This window comes from Larimichthys crocea, chromosome XXI (assembly GCF_000972845.2).
Source record: "Larimichthys crocea isolate SSNF chromosome XXI, L_crocea_2.0, whole genome shotgun sequence".
Lineage (NCBI taxonomy): Eukaryota > Metazoa > Chordata > Actinopteri > Sciaenidae > Larimichthys > Larimichthys crocea.
Genome location: NC_040031.1, coordinates 3,028,965 through 3,051,789, shown reverse-complemented (window position 1 = coordinate 3,051,789; position 22,825 = coordinate 3,028,965). Strand labels below are relative to the sequence as shown.

The 22,825-nt window shown below is 42.2% G+C and overlaps 2 protein-coding genes across 3 annotated transcripts in view; both read right to left on the bottom strand.

The window, feature by feature from the left end:
- Nucleotides 1–3,632: 3,632 nt before the first annotated feature.
- Nucleotides 3,633–8,002, bottom strand: LOC113743977 (fibroblast growth factor 6). The gene is made up of 3 exons (XM_027272618.1): nt 7,186–8,002; nt 6,467–6,570; nt 3,633–3,935 (listed from the first exon to the last, which is right to left on the bottom strand). The coding sequence occupies exons 1-3, from the start codon at nt 7,529–7,531 to the stop codon at nt 3,759–3,761; spliced, it is 627 nt and encodes a 208-aa protein (XP_027128419.1). The 5' UTR covers nt 7,532–8,002; the 3' UTR covers nt 3,633–3,758.
- Nucleotides 8,003–10,385: 2,383 nt separating this feature from the next.
- The window catches only part of LOC104922118 (solute carrier family 45 member 3), a 28,511-nt gene continuing 16,071 nt past the window's right edge, over nt 10,386–22,825 (bottom strand). The window contains exons 2-6 of one of the 2 annotated variants that reach the window (XM_010734863.3): nt 20,262–20,625; nt 16,236–16,426; nt 15,435–16,098; nt 12,550–12,815; nt 10,386–12,462 (exon numbers count right to left, since the gene is read on the bottom strand). In XM_010734863.3, the coding sequence (XP_010733165.3) occupies nt 12,019–12,462; nt 12,550–12,815; nt 15,435–16,098; nt 16,236–16,426; nt 20,262–20,409 (1,713 nt within the window). In that variant the 5' untranslated portion in view covers nt 20,410–20,625 and the 3' untranslated portion in view covers nt 10,386–12,018. The remainder of the gene's footprint in view (nt 12,463–12,549; nt 12,816–15,434; nt 16,099–16,235; nt 16,427–20,261; nt 20,626–22,825) is intronic. The other variant, XM_019279587.2, reaches the window with a different exon arrangement.

Genomic DNA, 22,825 nt, shown 5'->3' with positions numbered 1-22,825 from the left:
GGGACACACGCACACACACACAAGTCTGATCCCAGATCCTCCCACAGACCTCCAGTTCCCTGTGAACCAACACATTTTAAAACCAGCTGAACAGGTATGAGAAGCACAATGGCAAAATCCAGACACTGGATCCTTAATCAAAGAGGGGTAACACATACTTAGTCCATTCAGAACTCTATATGTATGATAAAGGAATTTAGGAAGTAAGGGTTAATGTTGAAAGGTGATATGCGTCTTACCATTAACTACCCTCTCTCAGTTACTGCTATATCATACAACCTTTTCTGCCCTGAAACATCATCATGCAAAAGTTGTAGAACTTGTAACAGAGTAATATTTCCTTTTAAACTTACAGTTCTCAAGCTTTTAAAAGTCTGACACCAAGTTAAGTTGCTTTCTGTGTCAACTTATCAGGTGTCTCTTACTACTTGAGAAGCCATTGTAGCTTTACAATTCCCATTCTGCCATTCAACTCATCACTTGTTGTGCTGACAGTGTCCTCTGAAACATACCATAATAAATCAGAAATGACATACAGTAATTAACACAAACGATGTCATCAAAAACAAGTACTTCTGATCTTGCATGTCAGCTTGTTTTGATGAAAGGGGTAGCAAGGGAAAACATCTACCCCTGCTCAGTAAATTGCACTCAAAAAAAAAAAAAGTTTTGCACCTTTTGTATATTTTGACAAATTAGCCAAAATACTTCTCCAACCAACTCCTCCTCACAGCCCCAAATTCAGTCCTGGAAAAAAAAGCTACAAGTGATAATTTTCAAGGCTGATCAGTCAAAATGAGTAGTAAGATGCTCAAGTCAAAAATAAAAAAAATAAAAGAAATCCCCCCAAACATAATTATCAGTGGTATCAATCCTCAAAAACATTAGACATGACATCCTGGGGGTGTCAAGTTGCTCTCTTGGATCACAGTATTCAGTCCACTAGACAACCTGTTTAACTCAAGTGTCCCTTTCCTGGAAGCATTAGATTCTTTTTAAGTGACCTTTTGCTACATAATCATCAGCTCAAACAACAGTCAGTGCTTGCTTTTGACAGACATCCCTCTACGTTGCCTTTTTCTATCCCTTTCGTCTTTATCCTCTCCCTTGAGGAGAGTACAGTACATCGGCTTGCACAGTCAGACAATGCCCTGTTATTCCTGACTCAAGGTAAATTGAACTGATACCATCTCTACTGTCGCTTTGGCAGAAACAGAACATGACAGGAGCGTGCTCGGTAGGACACATGCACACATACACCTACACACAGACTACACATTCGTGCTACTAAACATAACCTGGAGCTTAAAGGGCACGTAAACCATCGCTCACAGACATTTCGTCAGTGTGTTACAGTAATGTTAGAAAGGGCATGAGGTATGACAACATATATTTATAAGAGCCTTGCTACTTTCTTTGAATCACATTTCACCAAACTGACATGACTGGTGGTTTGCTACTTACAGAATATTGCAGGTCAAGTACCAAAATACAATAATTTAATTTAAAATGATTTTAAAAAATTGAGCACAATCACACCTCATTTCAATATTAAATAGACTCTGCTCAGAGATACAAGAAAGGTGCCAAACGTTTATATGTTCATTGAGCATTACAAGACAACCATTCTCGTCTTGATGAAGAAGTAGCCTAACAGGTGCAGAGCTCCATTAAAACAACACGGTAAAAGTCATTGAGATGGACCAGAAAACATGCCTACATAAGTAACACAAAGTACAGAAAGCCCACATCTTCGACCTTGGTACAAAAACGGCTCAGATGAGTAGGACAGGAATCCCAGGGACTGTCCAGTCTGACATCAACAGACGAGGGGCCCACTAGTCTGATGCTCAGGTATTTTACCCCACATTATCCACATCCTCGCCAAGTTAAACAAACAACCTGTGCCATATGCAGAGTCCCATATAAGTCCTCTATACATCATTGTTACCTTCAACTTTGCTTGCTCTTTGCACCCCCCCAACCCCCACCACCACCACCCACACCCCCACCCCACGCCACGCCACCTCACCTCGTCTCCACAATGGAAAACTATCTGAAAGACGAGCGCAAGCAGTTGGTGAATTCAAGTATGGTATGCTGCATACACAAAGCCTAAATGGACATCACTAATGTAACCCTTTGGTTCACTGCTTTTTGCAACATTGCTCTTTTTTCACAAGAAGCCATCAATCTGAATAATGCATAAATAGCTTCAAAATCAGGGATCAGTAAGCGCAATCTACATCATCAAAATGTCAAGGCAGACTGAGTTACCTGAAGTATTGTTCACAAATCCCAGAATCATGAACACTGAAGCAGTCCTCTCTAAACCAAACTGGAGTATTTCAAATTAATGCAGCAGACCAACATATTCACAGTGGATTGACTACTCAGTGACATCCACTGTAACTTCACTTCATTTCTCCATAAACACATTACTTTAAGTGCCAAATATCATCAAACCAGTGTAAAAGTCAAACAGCTACCATCGTTCCAACTCGAAACTTTCCAAAACAATATTGAATAAATTAGTGTGTCAACAACAAACAAAATACAAAGGCTACAGACCAGATGCAACAGATTGACTCAATTTGAACTGGAGGGAAATATAACATACAGCAGGCAGAAATGGACGACATTTTGCTTCATAGTGTCAGGTCTATGATATTCTGTTACACAGATGCCCCCTCGACCTCCCAAAATAATTTAGAAAAAACATTTGAAATGAAGTAGCTCTCAAACCGAGAGCAAATTCCACATACATAAAATAAAAGCATGCCCACATATATAGTACATACTTACACACTCAATCTGGCCTGATGATCCGGCTACAATATTTGTGAAATCAAAACCTGGGATTGTCAAAGCTCCCTTGGACATAATGGGGGGCAGGGGTGGGGAGTGGGGGTGAGTGCTGACTCTAAATCTAGCTTTCCATATTAACTAGAGACTCCACTGGGTCCTGTGCAGCATAGAGTCTCAATTACTTAATTGATCTAATTATGGAAAGAAAATAAAGTGGAGAAATCTCTGGCCCTCTAGGAATTGGGCTAAAGCCCCCCAGTGGTGTCTGAGAGAGTGATGACTTGCGTTTCGTTCCTATTTCTGACTTAAGCACCACGTTTCTCGCATGCTAGGGTAAGGGGGCCGCAAGTAGGAATTCAAGGCACCACCACCTCATGACGAAGCAAGAAAAAGCGCCGCCATGTTTGCAAGTGCTCTAGTTGCCCTGACAGTGACAGAGACGATCAAACATGGAGGATGGGGAAAAGTCCTTGATGGATGACAACAAAAATATTTATAAGCAAACAGGCATTCTTCTCTGTAGAAATTTCATGCACACATTTCTCTTCTTCTTCCTCTTCTTCTCAGGATATGGTGCTTTGAGGTAATAATGTATCCATTTCATTTCCAAAAGGATGAGCTGTCATCCACTGACAGGGCAAGGACTCAACCAATTCCAGCAAGCACCCATATAAACTGAGGGGATAAATGATGCCTCTCCATCCCTTTCCTATCACAAAATGATGAAAATCATAAAAGCAGCAAATAATGGCATTTCCATCATTTCTAATACAAAGTAAGCTACCCAAATATACATATAAAGTTTGAATAAATACTATCAGATATAGTGGTATTTCTTTCTTTTACAGTCCATTTTGTCTTTTGTGTTTGTATGTACGTATACGGTATTTATGTTACCTGGGAAATAATCCACATGTGCAAATAAGTTTGTTATTGCCAGTTTTTGCTCATCATATCCGGGGTAGGAAGTGTGTTACAGTCATGGCAGTGGTGGCCTTGTTGCCCCTCTTCACGCGGCCATGCTTGCTGAGTGCTATGTAGGAGCCTCTGTAAACCAGAGACTCGTAGGCGTTGTAGTTGTTTGGGAGCAAGCTCTCCTTGAACTTGCACTCGTCATGGAAGACTGTCTGGAGAGGACAAAGAGACAGACAGCGTGGATTTTAATGAACTGTTCAAAAAAACAGGCTGTTTGTAGTTTGAAGCTATGATGGCAGAAGATTAAAAAGCTCTTTTCTGACCAACGCACAAAAATATAAAGCTAAATTTAGATTACACACAGCAATGGGAACAATGAATGAACATTATGTTTTAGAGTTATCTCTGTGCAGCGTCCCAGCAGCACCAACTCCTCTCAAAGGTGTACTGAGTAGGTCTTTTAAAAATAGGTATTAATTTAATTTAACTGTACACAGTGAGCCAAATGATCTATTAAATCAGGTGATATTTTGCACACACAAAGAACTTATTTTGAGTTTTGATAGTCCACTCACAGAACTGCTGAACTTAAAGGAATAGTTTCACATTCTGGGACATTTGCTCACTTTCTTGCTGAGAGTTAGATTAGAAGATCAATATGATAGTACAGCCAGGAAACAATTAGCTTAGCTGAGCATAATAACTGGAATGACCATCTACAACTTCATATTAAGCAAATATGAGAGAGGTACCAATCTTTTCAACTTATTCTTGGCAAGAAACCAAATAAACCGTTTCCCCCCCAAAATGTCAAATTAGTCATTAAACACTAAAACCTTAAAGAAATGTTGGAGTCATACAGTAAAGCGCCGAAATTAGAATTCGATTCTAAAATAAAATAAAAACTATCAGGAAGATTTTAGATACACAAGTAACACTGATTAAGTTTCTCTATATAAATAATCTCTAAATACAATATCTACGAAAAAACAATACATCCAAGCTGACAGCGCATGACAATGTACAATGTACAGCAGCGGAGAAAGTACTCTACATCAGAGGCCATGTGGCCTAATTCAATCTCTTATCAGATCATCAGCCTGCTCACAAGCTAACGCTTCATCACTCATGACCAGATAACTGACTCACATTCTGTCTGTCAAATATGTTGGCCACAGCAAGCAAACCAGGGCCATGTGTCAGCAGGGCTCTACTAAACACAATGTTTCCTCCCCCCACCACCAGGAGCATTTATATATTAATAGCTGCCATCGCTGTAGAAGCCACAAACAAATGATGTCTTCTAAAGGTTTCAACTGTAATTATGTAAATACATCTTATCTGTGTGAAGGGGGTACAAAAACTCAAGTTCAAGTGTAATTAAATTGTCATTTTAACTATATAAGAAATTGCAGCTGAACAACAACAAAACGAAAAAAAAGACATCAAAAGGGCACGCATGCATCGACAAAACTGCTTGCAATAAGAGATCTGAGTTTGGTAAGTAAAAGGATTAAAATAAGATACATACACGGTGGATTCACTCATGTACAAAAAAAACTTAAAGAGTCCCTTTTCTCTTAAATACTGCATTTCATAGGGACTAGACAAAACATCCAACAATATTGAGCAGCCAAGCAAAATGAAAGCCTTTGGTAACTTAAATTCACACGCCCATAAAACCATTGTCTACTGTCTGAAATATACAGGGATTTTTTTTTATTTTTAATTACAGCTCATTATTGCCATCATTGCACCATCTCACAAAGATTAAGAGGTTTCTGTCTATACTTCAGCCATTTAAAACTTGAAAGAAAAAAAACATCTAAGAAATGTTCATATATCCTCACTGGTCCTCTTACACCAAGTACAAAATCCTTAGCCCCATCACTGTTTTCAAGAGCGTGTTACACCTGTGTCCCATCAGTTGAGAATCACTTCACTCATTACAAAATTAGGCATTCTTCGAGGATCAAAAATCCAAAATGGTGCTGTGCATCAACACAGCTTAAATGGATTTTACACACAGTAGCATGTTTTGTAATATTGGATGCTTCTTGAAAATGTCACAAGCACAACTGCAGTGTGGGAAGCACTCACAAAGCTATGAGTGAACCAACTCTTAGGAGATGTTCCAAGTCAAACGTACGTCTTTTAGAAAGATTTCAGTTTTTCTTTCTAACGTTTAGAGGTTATATGGGAAAAGTTGCTGCTGCTGCTGCTGCTGCTGCTGCTGCTGCTGGCAGTGAGGTGGCTGAGTTGGGCCTTTGCCTCCCAAGATGTGTGTAATGTGCAAACTGCCCTGCAAAATAAGTGCTTTGCCGTTAAAATCGATTTCCAGCTCTGCTGACAGCTTTCTTTGCGTCGGTGGGTGGGGTGGGGGGTTTCCCTCCACACACACACACACACACACACACACACACACACACACACACACACACACACACACAAACACCCACCACGTTTCAGACGTGCAACCCTGCATCTGTTAACCTCATCATTATTTACCCATAGGCCACCAGGCCTAGCACACTTGCTTTAAATAGAGCTTTATAAATTCCTGATGAAATTAAAATATATGGATTTCACAACACATAATGAGCAGACGCCCTGCTGGCAGGCAAGACAGGGCAGAGAGTCCCATCCCAAAATATGACGGATCGAGCTGTGAAGTGCGGACCTATTTTCAGGATCCCATTAACTAACATTGCTGGACAATAAATGAAATACTGTGCATACCTACCGTTCCGTATAACCTTCCACGGCTGTTCATTGCGACAAACAACTCACTCTTCACCCCATATAGGCTCACCACTCCTCTCTCCACCGTAGAGATCTCAATTAGACCTGACGCAGGACAAAGAATTGTTACATTAGAGCAATACAAATGTAATTAAATACCAGCCGCTCCTCCTGGTTGATTCTGTGTTTTATCAAGGTGGCTGTAGCATTGTCTCTCTCTCTCTCTCTCTCTCTCTCTCTCTCTGCGTCTATGGGTGTAACCTTGCAGATTGCTGCGCAGCATGCCGAGCCTTTGTTCTGCATCTTTCACCCCATCTTTAACATTTGCACCCAGGCGCGGTGTCAATTAAGCGCATTCTGGTCATTGCAATAATTGCAGTAATTGCATTGACGTGCACGGCTATTGGTCTCTGGACCGCCCTCACAGGGGCTGCGTAAAAATAAGTTGTGTCTAAAAGCGTCCATACATTCATGTCATGGTTGAGCTTTGAGAGGAAGGGGGAGGAAAGGGGGTGTTCAGTACTGATGGATACTTATTTATTTTTTTTAATAGATTTGTCTTTGCCGTGGAAGAAATTCAATTCTCCCTCAGTGCCGGATGACATATGATCATGCAAATTAATAGAGGGGATAGACTAGTCTGCTCATCACAGATCCATGCTTATTGACTCTGCCTCTCTTTTATGTCTATTGCATTACATCGGTGGAGGTATAACTCACTGTACTGGTTTTCATTATGTACACCGTTTATCCTGCCGTCGGGGAGGATCTGAAGGTGAAACCCGATGCCCACGTTGCAGTAGAGCCTCCGCACTCTTTTGATGCCCAGCAGATAGTCACTCTCCCAGTTCAGCTCCGGTTTCTCCCCGGAGATCCCCAGTACAGAGCGGGAGAAGAGGGTCTCCCATCTTTTCTCCAGCAAAGTTGCATTTGTCCTGCTGCTCGGTAAAGGGTACGCTGACACGATCCCCAGCAGAAAGCCCAGGAGAACCACCGCGGTCAGCGTCCAGTGCGGCGTGCCGGCCTCGCAGGACATACTGACGAGGAGCCTTTGCGCAACGGCCATCCGGTTTACCTTCGGGCCACGTGGTCAAAATTAATGACCCTAAAAATACCGCTCTTCTTGTTTTGCTTCCTTCGGCATGCTGGCTGAGGGTTATTTTTGGAGCGCAGATCCGGGCTTTGGGCATGAAACGCAAGCCCCGGTGCAGAGGAGGAGAGGAGACGGGAGAGTGCGCGGCAGAGCTGGAGGTGATGGTGATGGTGATGTTGGTGGTGGTGATTACCATGTTTTGCAGCTCCTCCGCGCCTCTCTCTCTCTCACACACACACACACTCTCTCTTTCTCTCTCTCTTTCCTCCTCTCTCTGCCTCCCTCTCGGTAAGAGTTCAGAATAAATCCACCACCACTCACCAAAAACCCTGTTTCAACCTCGCCATGGCTATCGCATCCCTAGATGACATCATGCTGACTTCACCGCTGGGACAATACAAGGGTAGTGAGGGTGCTGACAGCAGGAAAAATACCAACTCTGTTGAGAGTTGAGGGGAATAGTCTACTGTCAGTGCTGGACTGGAAGGGGAGAAAGCTTATTGGTGGTGTTCAGCGGCCGTGGGACGCGATGGGGCACTCGGGCTTCTCCCAAATTGGGTCGGTGGTCATATGTCTGTCAGGCCGCTTCCTTATTTAGAAGGAAGGTGTAAAAACAGGCCCACTTGTCACCGGAGAGCAATGACAGGGCTCTCGTGGTCCCACTTCTTCTGCTGCACCGTTCAAGAACTTTCCTCAGCACGATCTGTGCCTTTCTGGGATTAAAACGACACATCTGTTGGACCAGAGATCCAACAAGGTGCCGCGAAGATCAGGGTTCAAGACCCCCGGCGCCGGGTAGCATCCGCCCTGCTGACTTGTCCTTGAGCAAGACACCCCCCCCTACCCACCACCACCCCCCACCACAGCGCGGTTAGGAAACAGAAAGGCCCCCCGAGTGGCATTTTAATAAAGTATCATATTTTTATAAGTACGCCATAACCCGTGCATTTTCCCGTGGTGCATTCGTGAGAACCACGAGGAGCAAACTGGAGAGGCCTGTCATGAAATGGCACACATTGTCAGCATGCCATTCCCTGCAACATGAAAGCCTATCGTCTTTTCCATGTAATAGATAATGCCACTAACAGCATGCCCATGCGTCAGTGAGGCCGGCGCAGTTGCGCACCAGCAGTCTCTCCTGAACGCATCAGTTCCCCAAGATTTCCAAAGGATGGCACCATTTCCAAGTTCATTTTTCACCACTGCTGTTCAGCCTTCAGTCTGTACACCAAACTGCATACAGATTTTTGGACATTGTAGGCTACAAAGCACTCACTTCAAAAGAAATAATTAATATTAAACACATATTTAAACTAAAATAATTGATCCATGCTATGTGGTATTTTAAAGTGTAAACACTGTATGCAATGATGACCAATAATGTGTTAAAATCAGTCAAGGACAACATCTCATTAACAATGCAGTTCTTTTATTTTGTATAAAATCTATTTGGTAACTGCAGATACACAATCTGATGGATGTATAAGGAAAATGAAATACAACTTTTTGTTATGACTGAATGCATTTTATGACAAAGAAACAAGTGAGTGAAATCTTGTGACAAAACACTGCAATTAAAAAAAAAAAGAAAACCTGATTAATCCCATCAGAACATGATGACTTCTGGCCTTAACACAGTCGGACCATTGGCACTTTTTTTTCTCTCTGAAATTACACAGGACATTTGGTTGAGGGCAGTCTGAAAACAACTCCAGCCATCAAGTTAAAATATATCTGATATATCTGCTGTGTTTATCTGTTAAGTTTAACAATAAACAGATCTGATAAAAAAAGAAACAAGTGGTTATATGACCCAGATATTGACAAAATGATACGTTTGCACCAGCTGCACCAGACAAATAAAATAAAAAAAACCCACAAAGTATCTCAGTTGTGTGACATGAAAAAAAGTTTCCAGATTAAACAGGCTACATGGATAGTGACCACAGGGGCAAATCTGCAGCTGATTTGAAATATACTGGCAACAGACACCAGCTATAGACTCTGTGATGTTATCAAAGCTACAGGAGAAAGTGGGAAATGTTAAAATAAATTATAGCTTTGATGATGCTTCTATACCACATCTATACAAATAATTTATCTTTTTCACAGAAACAGCCTTCACCCTTGCACCTATGAAAGATGCCAAAGAGGCCAATAGTTTAATACGTGCTATTTTTGTAATAAAGGCATAAATAAATACATATGTACAAAAAAATGTTTGAAAAATGTACAGGCACTTGTAAAACAACTTTTTTTTTTTCTGACACTTCAGCTACTGCTAGGCAATATTTTCCTGTGCGTTTCTCGGGCTGAAAAGGATTATTCTATTGCGTGACTGGTTTGACTCTGCAGCAGTGTCAACATGATAAACAAATCCTCTGCCGTTTTTACTTCACCCACACCTCCGGCAATAAGATCCTTCAGGGCTATTTGTATCTGCTGAACCTAATTCATCACCCCTCGTGCAGGATCAGACAACCTGGATACAAAATGCTCAAATTAACTCAACAAAACAAGCATGGTGTTTACACTGATCGGCCACAATACATTGAAACGAACAACAACATATGGGCCAGGCTAAAGTTAATACAGTTTATCATCAATCAATGTGAAAAAAAAAACTGCACACACTCGAGTCATATCACTTTTCATTAGCTTAATCAGTATATTACTCATGCTATCTCACCATCTGTCCTCCATGTTATGTATACACACACGCACGCACACACACACCTCAACTCAGCTTGTCCTTCAGCCAATCAATATATGGTGCCTTCTCTCACATGATTTTCAGTAACCAAATATTTCCATTTGCTGCGTTACATTTTTTTTTTTTTTTTGGTCTTTCAGGAATGGTGCTTTGAAATGGGCTCCCATCAGCCATCACCCTACATGTTTACATTACATAACGAGCCCAACTAGATGTCCTAGATTGTCATTTGAGAATACAGTAAAACGTGGAGGTTTTGGCAGCAGGGAAAGTGTTTTTTTAGTGGCATTAAGGACAGGATGTGATTCTAAAACAAAAAGGTATTAACCTGAGACGACTGTCCTGTTCAGAAGAATAGTTGGGCGTGATGAGCAGTCCACTAGACTAGACTACTCTTGATTATCTTGAGAGGCCGTTTGATGCAATATTTCCAGTTCCAGTAAACAGCTTAATTCTAAAAACCACCACAGTCGATAACCTCACCTGAACAGGTTGCATAACAAAATTCCCATAGGGATATACAGTAAATTTGTATACAAGATATTTACAGTAAAACTGTTCATCAATTAACTGCTGACACTAGATAAGGAAAAGGGGGTGGGGTATGGAGCCAACATAGAGTACAGCTAAAAGGGGTACTCCACAAATTTTACACATAAAGGTCAGTTTATGTAAACTGTAATAATAATGTCCTCTGTGGCTCTAAAAGGAGCTTTGTAAGAAAAACCCCTGATGATGTCATCTGGGTTATCATGAGTACTGTCGCACATGAGTGACAAGGCGAAATGTGGGCAGTTACGTGCTGTTTTTTAAAACCACACACATATTTGCTATTGGTTGATGCTACAGAGATGTGAATCTGCACTGCCATTGGATTTATTTGCCCTTAACAGGTAGAGATGGACGAAAGATTTTAAAGAGTTAAATCATGATAAATGCAGGATCGAGCATTTTTGGAGCTTGACCAATTGCAGGGAATAAAGGACAGAGATACTTTGACCATTGTTTTCTTAAAAATTGGTCTCTTGCAAGTCCCTAACTTATATGGAGTGGCAATCATAAATCACTGGAGTACCCCCTTAAAAGTTTTCTTATCACCTTGAATGGACAAGTCCAATGGTCCCACTTGAAATTGTATTTTCTGAACGGGTAAAAACAAAGCATTAATCTATCCATGCTGCCGTTGTGAAGAAAGACAAGCCTGTCTCAATAAGATGATGACCAGTCTCCAGACTGTGATGCTGCAGACAAGTCTGACATGCCATTACAAGTTAAAAACAGACTGGCAAACTTTAAAAATTGTGGCTAGCTGAGGATGAGACCATAAAAAAACAGACAAAGTTTAGTAACCTGTGTATCTGAGGTTGATGAGTTCTACAGTAAATCTGTTTGTGGTACCTGAGGAAAAAGACGATGGACAGAAAAGATGTCACAACAAAAGGTTTCAAGATAGATGTCTATTGAATTTGATTGCATTCAGTGCAGAGTAACACACCTGACATGAGCACTCAGTTGACTCTTCAGGTGGCAACCCTCTGCTCTAACATGGAAACTGTCTTTTCTTTCATTAGCCACTTTCTCTCATAACCTGCCACACACTGACAGACACACACTTTACCAACAGAGCAAACATGGTACTAGCGCAAGGCATTCAGGAAACAGTAGTGCATTGTTGAGTTCCACCCAAGGAACCTGAATGACTGATTATTTATGATTCGACCACTCCCACATCTTTTGCAACTAGGTCTCAGCTTTTGAGGTCCTTTTGGTCAAAAATGATTTGACTGGCGAAGTAGATGGCGGCTGCACCAAATATGGCAGAGAAGGCGATATAGGCAGTGACAGACTGTGCGAACTGAACGATCATTCCCATGAAGAGGGTGGGGAAAACCTGAGAGAGGAGGAAGGTGCTGTCTAAGATAGCAAAGTCCAAACCCATACCACGTTTCTCAAACCCAGAATCGCCCTCGTCTTGTTCAGTGCTACCAGAGCTGTGAGATGAGCTGTTCTGGCTGTGTGGACTGGGGTAGTACTCATAACTATCCTGGCCGAGGAAGGTATTCTCGTAGGCTGTCCCTGTTTTGTGGTTCAGTCCGCCGTCCTCTTCCACAGGAGTCAAATACACAGAGTCCCGCTTGGTAGTAATACCATTTTTATGCACGCTTTTGGTTTTCTTATTTGGCATATAGACCTGAAATAAGACAAGAATAGAGTCAGCTTATCAGTCATTTTATCAACACATTATTCTTGTGTTTAACGGCATTTGATCTTTACCTACCTCTTTCTCCTTGTGGTAGTGGCAGGTGAGTGTGTAGGGAAGAGTCTGCAGTGTGGCATACGCAAAGCCAGTGAGGGCTGCCATTATAGTGACCAAGACCACACTTTTTGACAGGCAGATGACCATAGCAGAGACCGTGAACGTCACCATGCTGCTCAGGTAGACCCACCGTGAACCAAACTGGCGAATCAGACGACTCATGACCAGGGAGAAGAAGGTTGAGGTAGCACACTGCAGGAACAGGCCCATACTGCCCATACGGATACCTGCAAGATACATTTGAATTACAACCAGCTTCTCTCTGACATTCAGTAGTAGTAGTAGGCAGTAATGTCTGCCTTGTTACAAAAAATTTTGTTTTGTTGTTGGTGCAGAAACTGAATGCCTGACCACTGCCAAACCCTATGTTAACTTTAAACTGTGACATATTAACAGCTATTTGCATGAGTTAAAAATCCTGCTGTTTGATCAAGCCTATAAATCCACAGGCACAGATCTGGTTGGATAGACATTCCCTGAGCCCTGTGGCACGGACACACTGTTTGGGGTGACTGACTTGGATCATCACAGACAGCATTAACCTTAGATAAATCCTTGAAAAGCCAGAGAGGGCGACACACACACAGACCGGCCCTTGTTTACTGAGGCAATGTGCCTCCTGGCCGCAGTCTGGCTCAGTCAGCCAGACAGACAACAAGCATTTGGATGAGGTCTTACCAACTGACCGAGGCAGAATTTTAGGTTCAAAACAACAGAGGAAGAGTGATTCATGTTATGTCTCTGCGACATGACGTCAAAACATCTTTTAACTTTGAAATAAGTACAGCCAGTTACAGTCTAAATGAACATTTATCAGTGACATCTTTTGATGCATCATGTTCTGCACCTGATAAACACAATCTCAACCCATAAAATCAAGGTATTGCAGTACGATGCATGTGAAACTTAATATGTCAACAGCCTGTACCACAAGAGCTAAAGTCAACATTCTTATAATAACTGTGCAACCAACATTTACAAGGAAATAAACTAAATGTTTGGTTAGCTCTTCCATACAATACAATCATATTTTCTTTCTCCCTTTGAACTCTGCCTTTCAACTAGATGCTAAATCAAATTTTCCATCTTTTCAGATTTTAGTCACCTATGAAAATTTGTCCGCTGTGGGAAAATGTTCCAATGTTTAATCACGTTCTCCAACAATTTATTTTGCCTATTTTTTTTTTACCAATCTTGGAAGCTGGACTGCCTACATGTCTAGACTGTTATTTATTTCAGCCTGATCTCTCAGCATGCTCTCCGTGAACATTGTGGGTCAGAAGTTCAGCAGCAGAGTAGAGAATCACTTATGTGAAAGGAGTACGTGGATCATATTTCTCCTGGAAAGCAAAGCTGCCGAGCCCACTTTACAAACACACACAGAAGCTAACGAGGACCGAAATCCAAGCCCTGAGAGATATGGGACCAAGCCAGAATACCACTAATTCTGTGCACGGGAGAACTGCTGCAGTATGGGGAAATGGCTGTTTCTGTAGTACAAGCTTCACACACCCCTCCCTGTAGGAAAGATGATCCAAAAAAACAATAGTAACAGTTAATAAATTAAGTTAAAAAAAATCCTTCAGACAAAGCAGATAACCTTGGAGCAGAGGAACATCCGCAGGCTGTATGATGTGCTTCAATAACATCTGCTGTGTTTCAGATTAAACAAACCCGGCTGTGGCAGACCTCAGGATTGTGTGCTTTGGCCGTCTACCTGACTTGAATGAACATGTTCTCTGTGTGCCGATTCCTTGACATTAATTCTTTGTGAGTGTGACATTCCTTGTGGTCCAGCAAGCACAAGGGAGAAGAGACACGGGAAAAGTAAAAAGTAAACAAATTGTGTGTGTGTGTGTGTATGGGACAAAAAGAATATGAATAGATGAAAATGGCAAATTAAATGGGAGAATGGAGAAGTTGACACGAAGGATTAAAAGGATAAAACAGGTAAACAGATCATGGAAAAGCAGGGAGAGGAATATGGTGTATGATAGGAAGTCTGGCTGAACATTAAACAAAGGGAGACTTACGACTGAGACATAGCCACTATGTAAATCTGCAATGTCTCGACATGGTCAACATGGTCTACCTCACATCTGTTTACTTCAGCTTCATTCTTCCACCCTTACTGTTCCTTCTCAGACGCTGTCTGGTAAAACACACCACAGAAAGAAGCTTCCTAGCATGCTTGGCTCTCTTAGACCGCTGACAGATTTGTTTGTATTTTTCTGCCTGCACAGGGTCTATCTAAAGATTATATTTAGGCAGAATCATCCAGCTAAGTATTTGCATAGCTATAGAATATAGCCATATAACTGTCTAGTAGGATTAGTGACAACTCTGAGATACGGAGCAGGAACAGGAACAGATGAAGAGGACTGTGTGTATTTGTTTACAGTTTCCAAAGTACAGGGGTGGAAACTAATACCCGAAATTCCTTGGATTGGCTTGATGTGTACTTAAGCATACATACTCAAATGATTTGTTACATAACTATAAACAAAACATTCATCATCTCAGCTAGAGTTTATACTAATGGCTAGTCTTTGCTGTATATGTCCTTTATCTTGACAGGATTCAAAATGAGCGCAGGCATTGTGAGCGCATCCTTCCCAGCTGTGACAGTGCAGACAGCACAGCAAGGATGGACCCTAATTAAGCCTAAGCCAATTTTGTGCACAGGTCAAGCTGATGATGACAAAAGGTAGGACTTGTGTAGTGCAGCATCACATAATATCTAGGGTGTATACCACAATCAGCCAGAGACGTTGTTTGAAGATAAAGAAAGCTCATATAACCCCAAAAATGTACACAATATACAGCATGTAAAGAGGAGGTCTGACCTTCGTCATATCTTTGCCTGGACAAACTTCCTGGTAATGCACTGGGCAAGCCGTCGTACAGGCCTTCCCCCACAAAGTCTGTGTAGAAAAACACGAAAGACATGACAGCCATCCAGCTGCAGAGCTGAGCCACACACAGCTGCCTCATCACCCGCGGGACATGGCAGTAGCTCCTGTAGATGGTCGGGGTCATGGACCAGCATGTCCTCAGCAGGCACAGCAGGGGTCCAGACTTCAGCAGCCTCAGCTTGCACTTCAGCAGGTAGCAACATGAGCGCGGCACGCCGCACCGGCCAGCCTCCATCGTGCCAGCTCCTGACTCTAGTAACGATCCAGATCCTGCCAAGCCAGTACTGACACACAAGGGTTCCTCAGACACCTTCATGGTGATAAGTACACTGGAAATGAAGATGAGGATGAGAAGTGAGAAGAGGCACTCGGCCTGGCCTCCCAGGTAAACGGAGAGCAGGCCACGACTCCAGTCCAGAGCGGGTAGCAAATAACCCACACAGCCTCCCAAGCTGACCATGAAGGAGAACATGGCAAAGGCTTGTCCGCAGTCCTCCTCATCCCGATACAAGTCCGACAAAAGAGCCTCTAGCAGTGTGAAGCAAACTTGTCCACAAAAGTCAAGGAGTCCCACCCCAAGGATAAGGAAGCCCACCTGTAGTAAAGCGACAACATTAAAGTTACATTCTAAACTTAGACAGCTGTGAACCATGGTAATGGTAATTTCTTGTCTTGTGTGCTTTGTAGGTAGAATTCACCAAAACAACAATCACAAGCAATAAACAGGTATACCTGGAGGGTGCGCCCACCCCATGCAAGGCGTGCCGCCAGTACATCAGCGTGCGGAATGATGACAAGTGCCAGAAGGACTCCCAAAGACAGCATCCAGATGAAAGGCCGTCGTCTTCCATAACTGCTGTTGCAGTGGTCACTTGCTGAGCCAATCACAGGGATGAACAGGAGGCCAAACACTGGACCAATACCTGTGGACAGAACCAGGGATGCAGAAAAGGGGTCAGAGACAATGCTAACAGAATATTTAGAAGAGAAAGAGGCTATCTATTTCAACCAAACCAGAGTTGGTGATTGTTAGAACAGTGGAAAGACTAACTAAGATGGTTTTGGTGAAAATACTACATACAATACAACTCCTGACATGTTTTTTTAACTCCTGCTCACAAACATCTCCCATCTCAAACTTTGAGGGCTGGCTGACTGGTGTTCAGCCTGCCTTCTACTGGTCCTGTCAAGTCCTCCTCGACTGCTGTGCCATCGAACCTCGTGTGCCATCATCCCTGTCTGCTAGTGATGCTTCCCACAGATGGCCTGGTTGAAGGTAATACACCCTGAGCTCATCCTCCACACGCGGTCAGGTCTGGCTAATTAAAACGCACCATGTTCTGACACAATATCCAACCCGATCCAATCTTGAGGTTACAGTTTGGCATTTAAAAAGGTACCCTGTGGAGTTTTCATTACAGACATCCATGATTTTGTTAACAATTAATGTTTCTAATCTAGGGCACTTATATAGCCATATTGAGAATTCACATTTGTACTAATGCTACAGACATAAAATACAGACAGCACAGGGACCTCTTCATCAAAAACATTGCTCTACAGTGCCACTAGGGGTCAAAAACCCCACAGCAAAGAAGCATGACTGGTACACACAACAACCATTAACCTTTGTACAGTTTGACAAGTGACTAAAACCTAGAGACAGAGAGACAGCATCAGTGTTTCTGGTGTCTGAAGATTGAAGACTACTCCAAAGACCGGACAGGTAAGCAGGGAAATAAACAAGCGCAGACAAAGACAAAGACACAAGCAGGCAATTTAAGAAAGACAGATAAGTCGGTTGCAGCCAGGCAGTCAGCAACTCCATCACATTTCTTGTTGCTGCAGCTGTGGAGGCTCATCATAACAATCCTCACCATCTACAGCTGTAAGACTTACTGTCTCTCACAAAGACACTCTCCCTGCCAATACTATATATATATATATATATATATCTATATATATATATATATATATGAATACAGTGCACTCTGCTTTACACATTAATCAGTGTGGCATCTAACCTAACCCACACACACCACACACAATCCTACCTAATATAAAACGTGCCACATTCCACAAAGTGCTAAATATTCCTCAAATAACAAACGTAATGGACGCCTCAGTATCTTCTCCGCTCAGAGAGGAAACTAGAGTAAGAAAGTAACAACTGGGGGATGAAGCAGCCAACAAATGGCTATTAGATAAAGAAGAAAGCAGCCATCTGAGAAACTGACACTACTGCTTGGGGAAATTAGCTTTAACGCTCCCAAGATACAGAATCTATCTTCATTCAAATAACACTCAGACACTCCATTATAAGGCAGGGAGATGAAAATTAGGTTGAATGCCATTTCCAGAGTGGCTTACAGTGCAGGCTGTTTGAGAGGAATCCTACAATGAAATCATTTTTCTCCATATCACCAGCAGCTGTTCCAAAAACAGAAGAGTAGAAGTGTATATTGTTTAATCTCTATACTTGAATAGTCACTTCTGTCATCCGCACGGAGCTTTTTGGTCCGGTGGAATTGTATCTATCATCTGTATAGTCACAAGACAATGTCTCAAAGAGACTCCTTTAGTGAAGACCATGTGAATGCCATTTGGGCTGACAGGATAAGGCAACTATTCACATCGCTTACAAGTAAACTCAGTTACAGTGTGCAAATATATACCATATGGGTGATATTAATAGTGTGTATGTACAGTACACACATGCCACTAATTTGCGAGCACCAAACATGACTGGCCTTACAAAAAAACAAAAAAAACAATAAGAAAACAAAACAAGTCTGTCTGTTTTAATGTTCGCGTTAAGATGGCTTCCAAATAATTTCAGTAAATTCTTACACACTATTGTTAGACTGAAAGGTCCAAAGCAACACAAGCCACAAGTACAAAACCACAGGGAAAACTGAATTACACGTTAGCCAGACATAATGGTGTGGTCATCAGCTGCACGTTCTCCAGAGTGTTGTGGTGTGTATCCTTTTGCACGAGGCAGTGCACTAACACACAGAGCAAACTTGGCTAGTTTTCATGACTCTTCCCAGAATTCCTGGATATGATGGCGCACTTAACTATAAAAAAAATAATAATGATACATCAGAAAAATGTTTTTTTATGTTAAAAGTGAAAGATAATATGAATGAAACACCCAAGATTACAAACCATAGCAAGATGACTCAACAATTACAAACCTCAAAATTACCATACACTTGGATTAATGCCTCTTTTACATGAAAAACATAATAATCATGTTGTTGTTTTTTTGGTTCAGCAGCAGTTAATGACTGATGATACTGAGAAAATATTTGTCACATCTCTGTTTGAACGGTTTCCCTGAGGACAAACAGATGGAATTTTTTTTAAGCTTTTGTTTGCAGTAGAAACAATATTTACGCTTTGTCTTAACCGTCTAAGGTGTAATTGTTTAATATTTAATCTCACAAATCCTTTCAGCCAAACACTGTTTTCTACTTTCCAACTGATTGTTGCCTTCGCTTTTCACTGGCAGTAAGGTGCAACACTATCTTAAGAGTAATGTCAGAGGAAGACAGACGCATCATTCTAACCTGCTGCACCTTTTTACCAAAGAGTGTTATTTAACAGCATGTCTCTAAAAGGTGGCTACAGAGAACAGCTTTTCAATTCCAGTCAGTGTCTGACACTCATTTGTCAACAGTAATACAGGGTACAGCTACTCAGTTGTCAAGCATTTTACTCTGTGCAGCTGGAATGAGACAATACAGATATCCGTATTTATGCACTCTTTAAATAAAAACCAAAGGAACAAGCATTATAAAGTAGCTCATGCTGTAAACACTTTAGTAGCTATAGTCTATTCAGTGAGCAGGCTCATGTGTCTGCCCTGTAAAAACAAAACAAAGCTTCTTTATTTACTCATATTGTGACAATGGTTTTATGATCTTTACTGGTATGTCTTGTGTAACACTATGGTCATATTGTAACGAGCAACACTATGTCTCAGTCTGTCTGAAGATTGTGACTCTCCCTCCGGCAGTTTGCCCCCCCTGCTGCTTTTAAATTAGCGCCTGATTACCACTTCAACAAAACAACAGGTGATTTGGCCACTGATTTGTGTAACGCCTGCAATTATGTCTTTATGACCTGAATGGGAAAGAAAACAGGACCCCTGTGGCGTAGTTACACCTCTGTGCAACACACAAACTTTGCTGGCTCCACTGGACAAGGTCACATCTGCGTGTATCAAAGCATACAGCAGGCCTCGGGGGGTACAGTCTATCCTGATTTACAAAATTTCTCATCATGTCATTAGCAACTAATGAAGTAGTTTTTCCATTTGTATTACCACTTTAATGTAGCCACAGCAAACAAAGCCCTCAGACAGATTAGAGGAAAACTGTATTTCTTTTCAGCCCTATGACAATACACAAAGTGTTGCAAAATGCTTAAATGGCTTTTAAGGGTTTTTTAATTTTTAACACTTGGACAAGAAACAATCACTCGTGTGGTCTGTAAACAAGCCACAGAAGAGACAGTTGAAGCTATGCAGTCTATCCTTGAGAGTGTGTGTTCCTGTCATGCTTAATGAAAGGGACAGAGGGAAATGATGATGAAACTATAAATATATATTAGAGAAAGAATTAGGCAGAAGCAAACCATGTACACACAGACACACTATGACCTTATAGTGTGTATGTGTGTACATGTTTTGCAAAGAAGCCTGGGTAACCAGACTCCCCGCACCCTCCTTAGTCTTTACCAAGCCCTTACCTAGCACCATGGTCATGTAGCGCTCCTCCACTCCAGCCTCCAGCAGCAGTGGGGGCACGTATGTGATCCCAGCTGCCACACAGATCTCCAGGCCACAGGTCAGGGAGTTCAGCAGGACAAGATGCCACTGAGACCTCCATCCATGCATATTTACAGGGGCTGGCTCGCCTTTCCTACCCTCTGGGATGGCCACTACTGGGGGGCAGAGGAGGGGGTAGGGACCCGGGCAGGGGCAAGGGGTGGAGCGTGGGGAGGCAGATGGTGCCCCAGTGGGACAGTAGGGCTGTCAGGGAGGGACAGCGGCAAAGACGCGTGGATGTCTCAGATGACCTGGAGAATTCATCCTCTTCTGAGCATTCTGGATCTGAAGAGCAGGGAGGAAATGGAAAGAAAGTTTCAGCAACTTTTCAACAGCAAAATGAAACAAACCCCTAAATGTGACACAGCTTTCACACTGTCTCTCTTTCAGACCGGTAAAAATATGAGTAAGTGCTTTGGCATGCTATGTTAGACAGGTCATTCCCAGGTTACTACACACCTGGATGTCAGGGGCCTCAGGTTGTATAGGGGAATATCGGCTTTCTGACAACACAACACAGAGTCCAACATATTTTCCAGAAACAAAATAACGAAATAGCAGCTACAGTCACAAAGATATGATATTAAGCATTCTCAGAGCTCCTACACCAGCAGCTTCACAGGACGTCAGGAACAACAACAGGCGGACAGAGGAGATGAGTCAGCTGGAGTGACGTGGCAAACACACCAAACCATTTTGCCAAGAAAATTCTTTCTTCCCCTGCTGCTTTGCTCAACCGTATTTTTTAAGTCTCAAAATGCACAACAGAGGTTTGAAAGATCAACCTTTAAGAAAGGAGTCTTAGTTTTCATTCCCCATTTCTTTACTTACTACATCTCCCTTTCCCTTCTCCACAATAACTATAGTATTAGTGGGAGGATCTAAGATACTGCCTTTCCTTGTCCTTGTCCATCATATGTATTATATGTAGCTCTGATTGCAGTTTTAGTCACATATGCGAGTCCACCTTCTAGAAATAATGGAGATTACTGCCATTGTTCAGCTGACAGCGCCTGAGACAGTCTTTAGCGCTTGAAAAAAAGAGGCTATAAAGCAGGAGGTAGATGAAGTCACGTGTGAGAGGGATGATATTACACAGTATATTTTCACACGAAAGCTCTCGAGACATCAAGCTTTGTTGAGCCAGATACGGGAAAAGTGACAACAAAGTCATGAACTGTGTTGTCAAGGTGATGGGCTGAAGCCAAAGGTTAGGCTTTGTGTATCAAGACAAACAAAACACCAAGGTGAACTACACAGTGCCCTTCACTGACAAACCATACATTGAAGGATCGTTTTACCTGTGACAATAGCTGACATTCTCCATTACATGCTTTACTGTAAAGACACAATGTCTTCATCCTCTCACTGTTCACTCTAAATCCAACCCTACTTTTCTGATTTTAGACCTGAAATGACTGAGATTTATCTGAAGGAATTAGGTGCATTTTTCCTTCAAAATTAGAGATTTAAACAGACTGCTGTATTAAATGAAGACGTGTTTGCTCAGCAGACTGCCTCAAATCTGTGCACATTCATGCAGAGATCTGTCGGGTTTCTAGCGAGCAAGAACAAAAAGTAAAACCAAGATATCGTCATCATCCGCCAATGAGGTGTGCGTTCTTTTAAAGCAGAGGGAAAGAGCAAGAACAGTCAGAACAGCCGCAAAACACAGAAACAACAAGGTGCTATATTTGCATTTGGTGTGACATTTCTCTGCCAATGCTGCCCATCTGTTCTCTCCCAGCAAATGAAATGGATGTCATCATCTCCAACAAGACTTAATCACAGAAATGTGCTCAGCTCAGTAAGTGATCTAATCAGATGCATACAGCATTCCAAGGAAATGTACCTTGTGGGACTGAAAAAAATCTTTTGTTGGGTAATGTACAGTACTGAACAAGACGATAAAAGGACAAAATAGATGACATACTGTTTTCTCAAGATACTAGAGTGGCATGGGGCGTGACAACAAACAGTGTCTCTTATCAACTCCGGAGTTTCATGTCCCAAGGAGCTTAAACCTCCTAGTTCAACACCACTTGCACACATCATTGTCCTTGAGCATCCCAGACCTACAACGACCGTTTAAAACCTCTCATGCTGTTCACATTGTTATTATCAAAAAAGTTAAGTGAATGTCATCACTGATGCCAGAGGTCCTACAGCATTCATACATTCCCAGCTTAGTCTTTATGAGTCCTTTGATATACAGGCTCTTTGAGGATCTCAAGGACAAAGAGACAGTGTTAGCAGGCTGGACCTAGCTGGGGCCTGGGTCACTGAGAGAGAGGACCATTTCACACCCGTCAGATCTCATTCCCACCCAGCCAGGGCACACTGAAAGCCACCCATCAGGGGACCAGCCTTTGCCCATACGGCCTGTCTGGCCACTACACCCCCCCCCAAGCATTTCTTCCTTATCCATCCTCAACGCCTGAGGTCAGTTTCGTCTCTGACCTGCATTCTAAGAGGAACCCTTTTG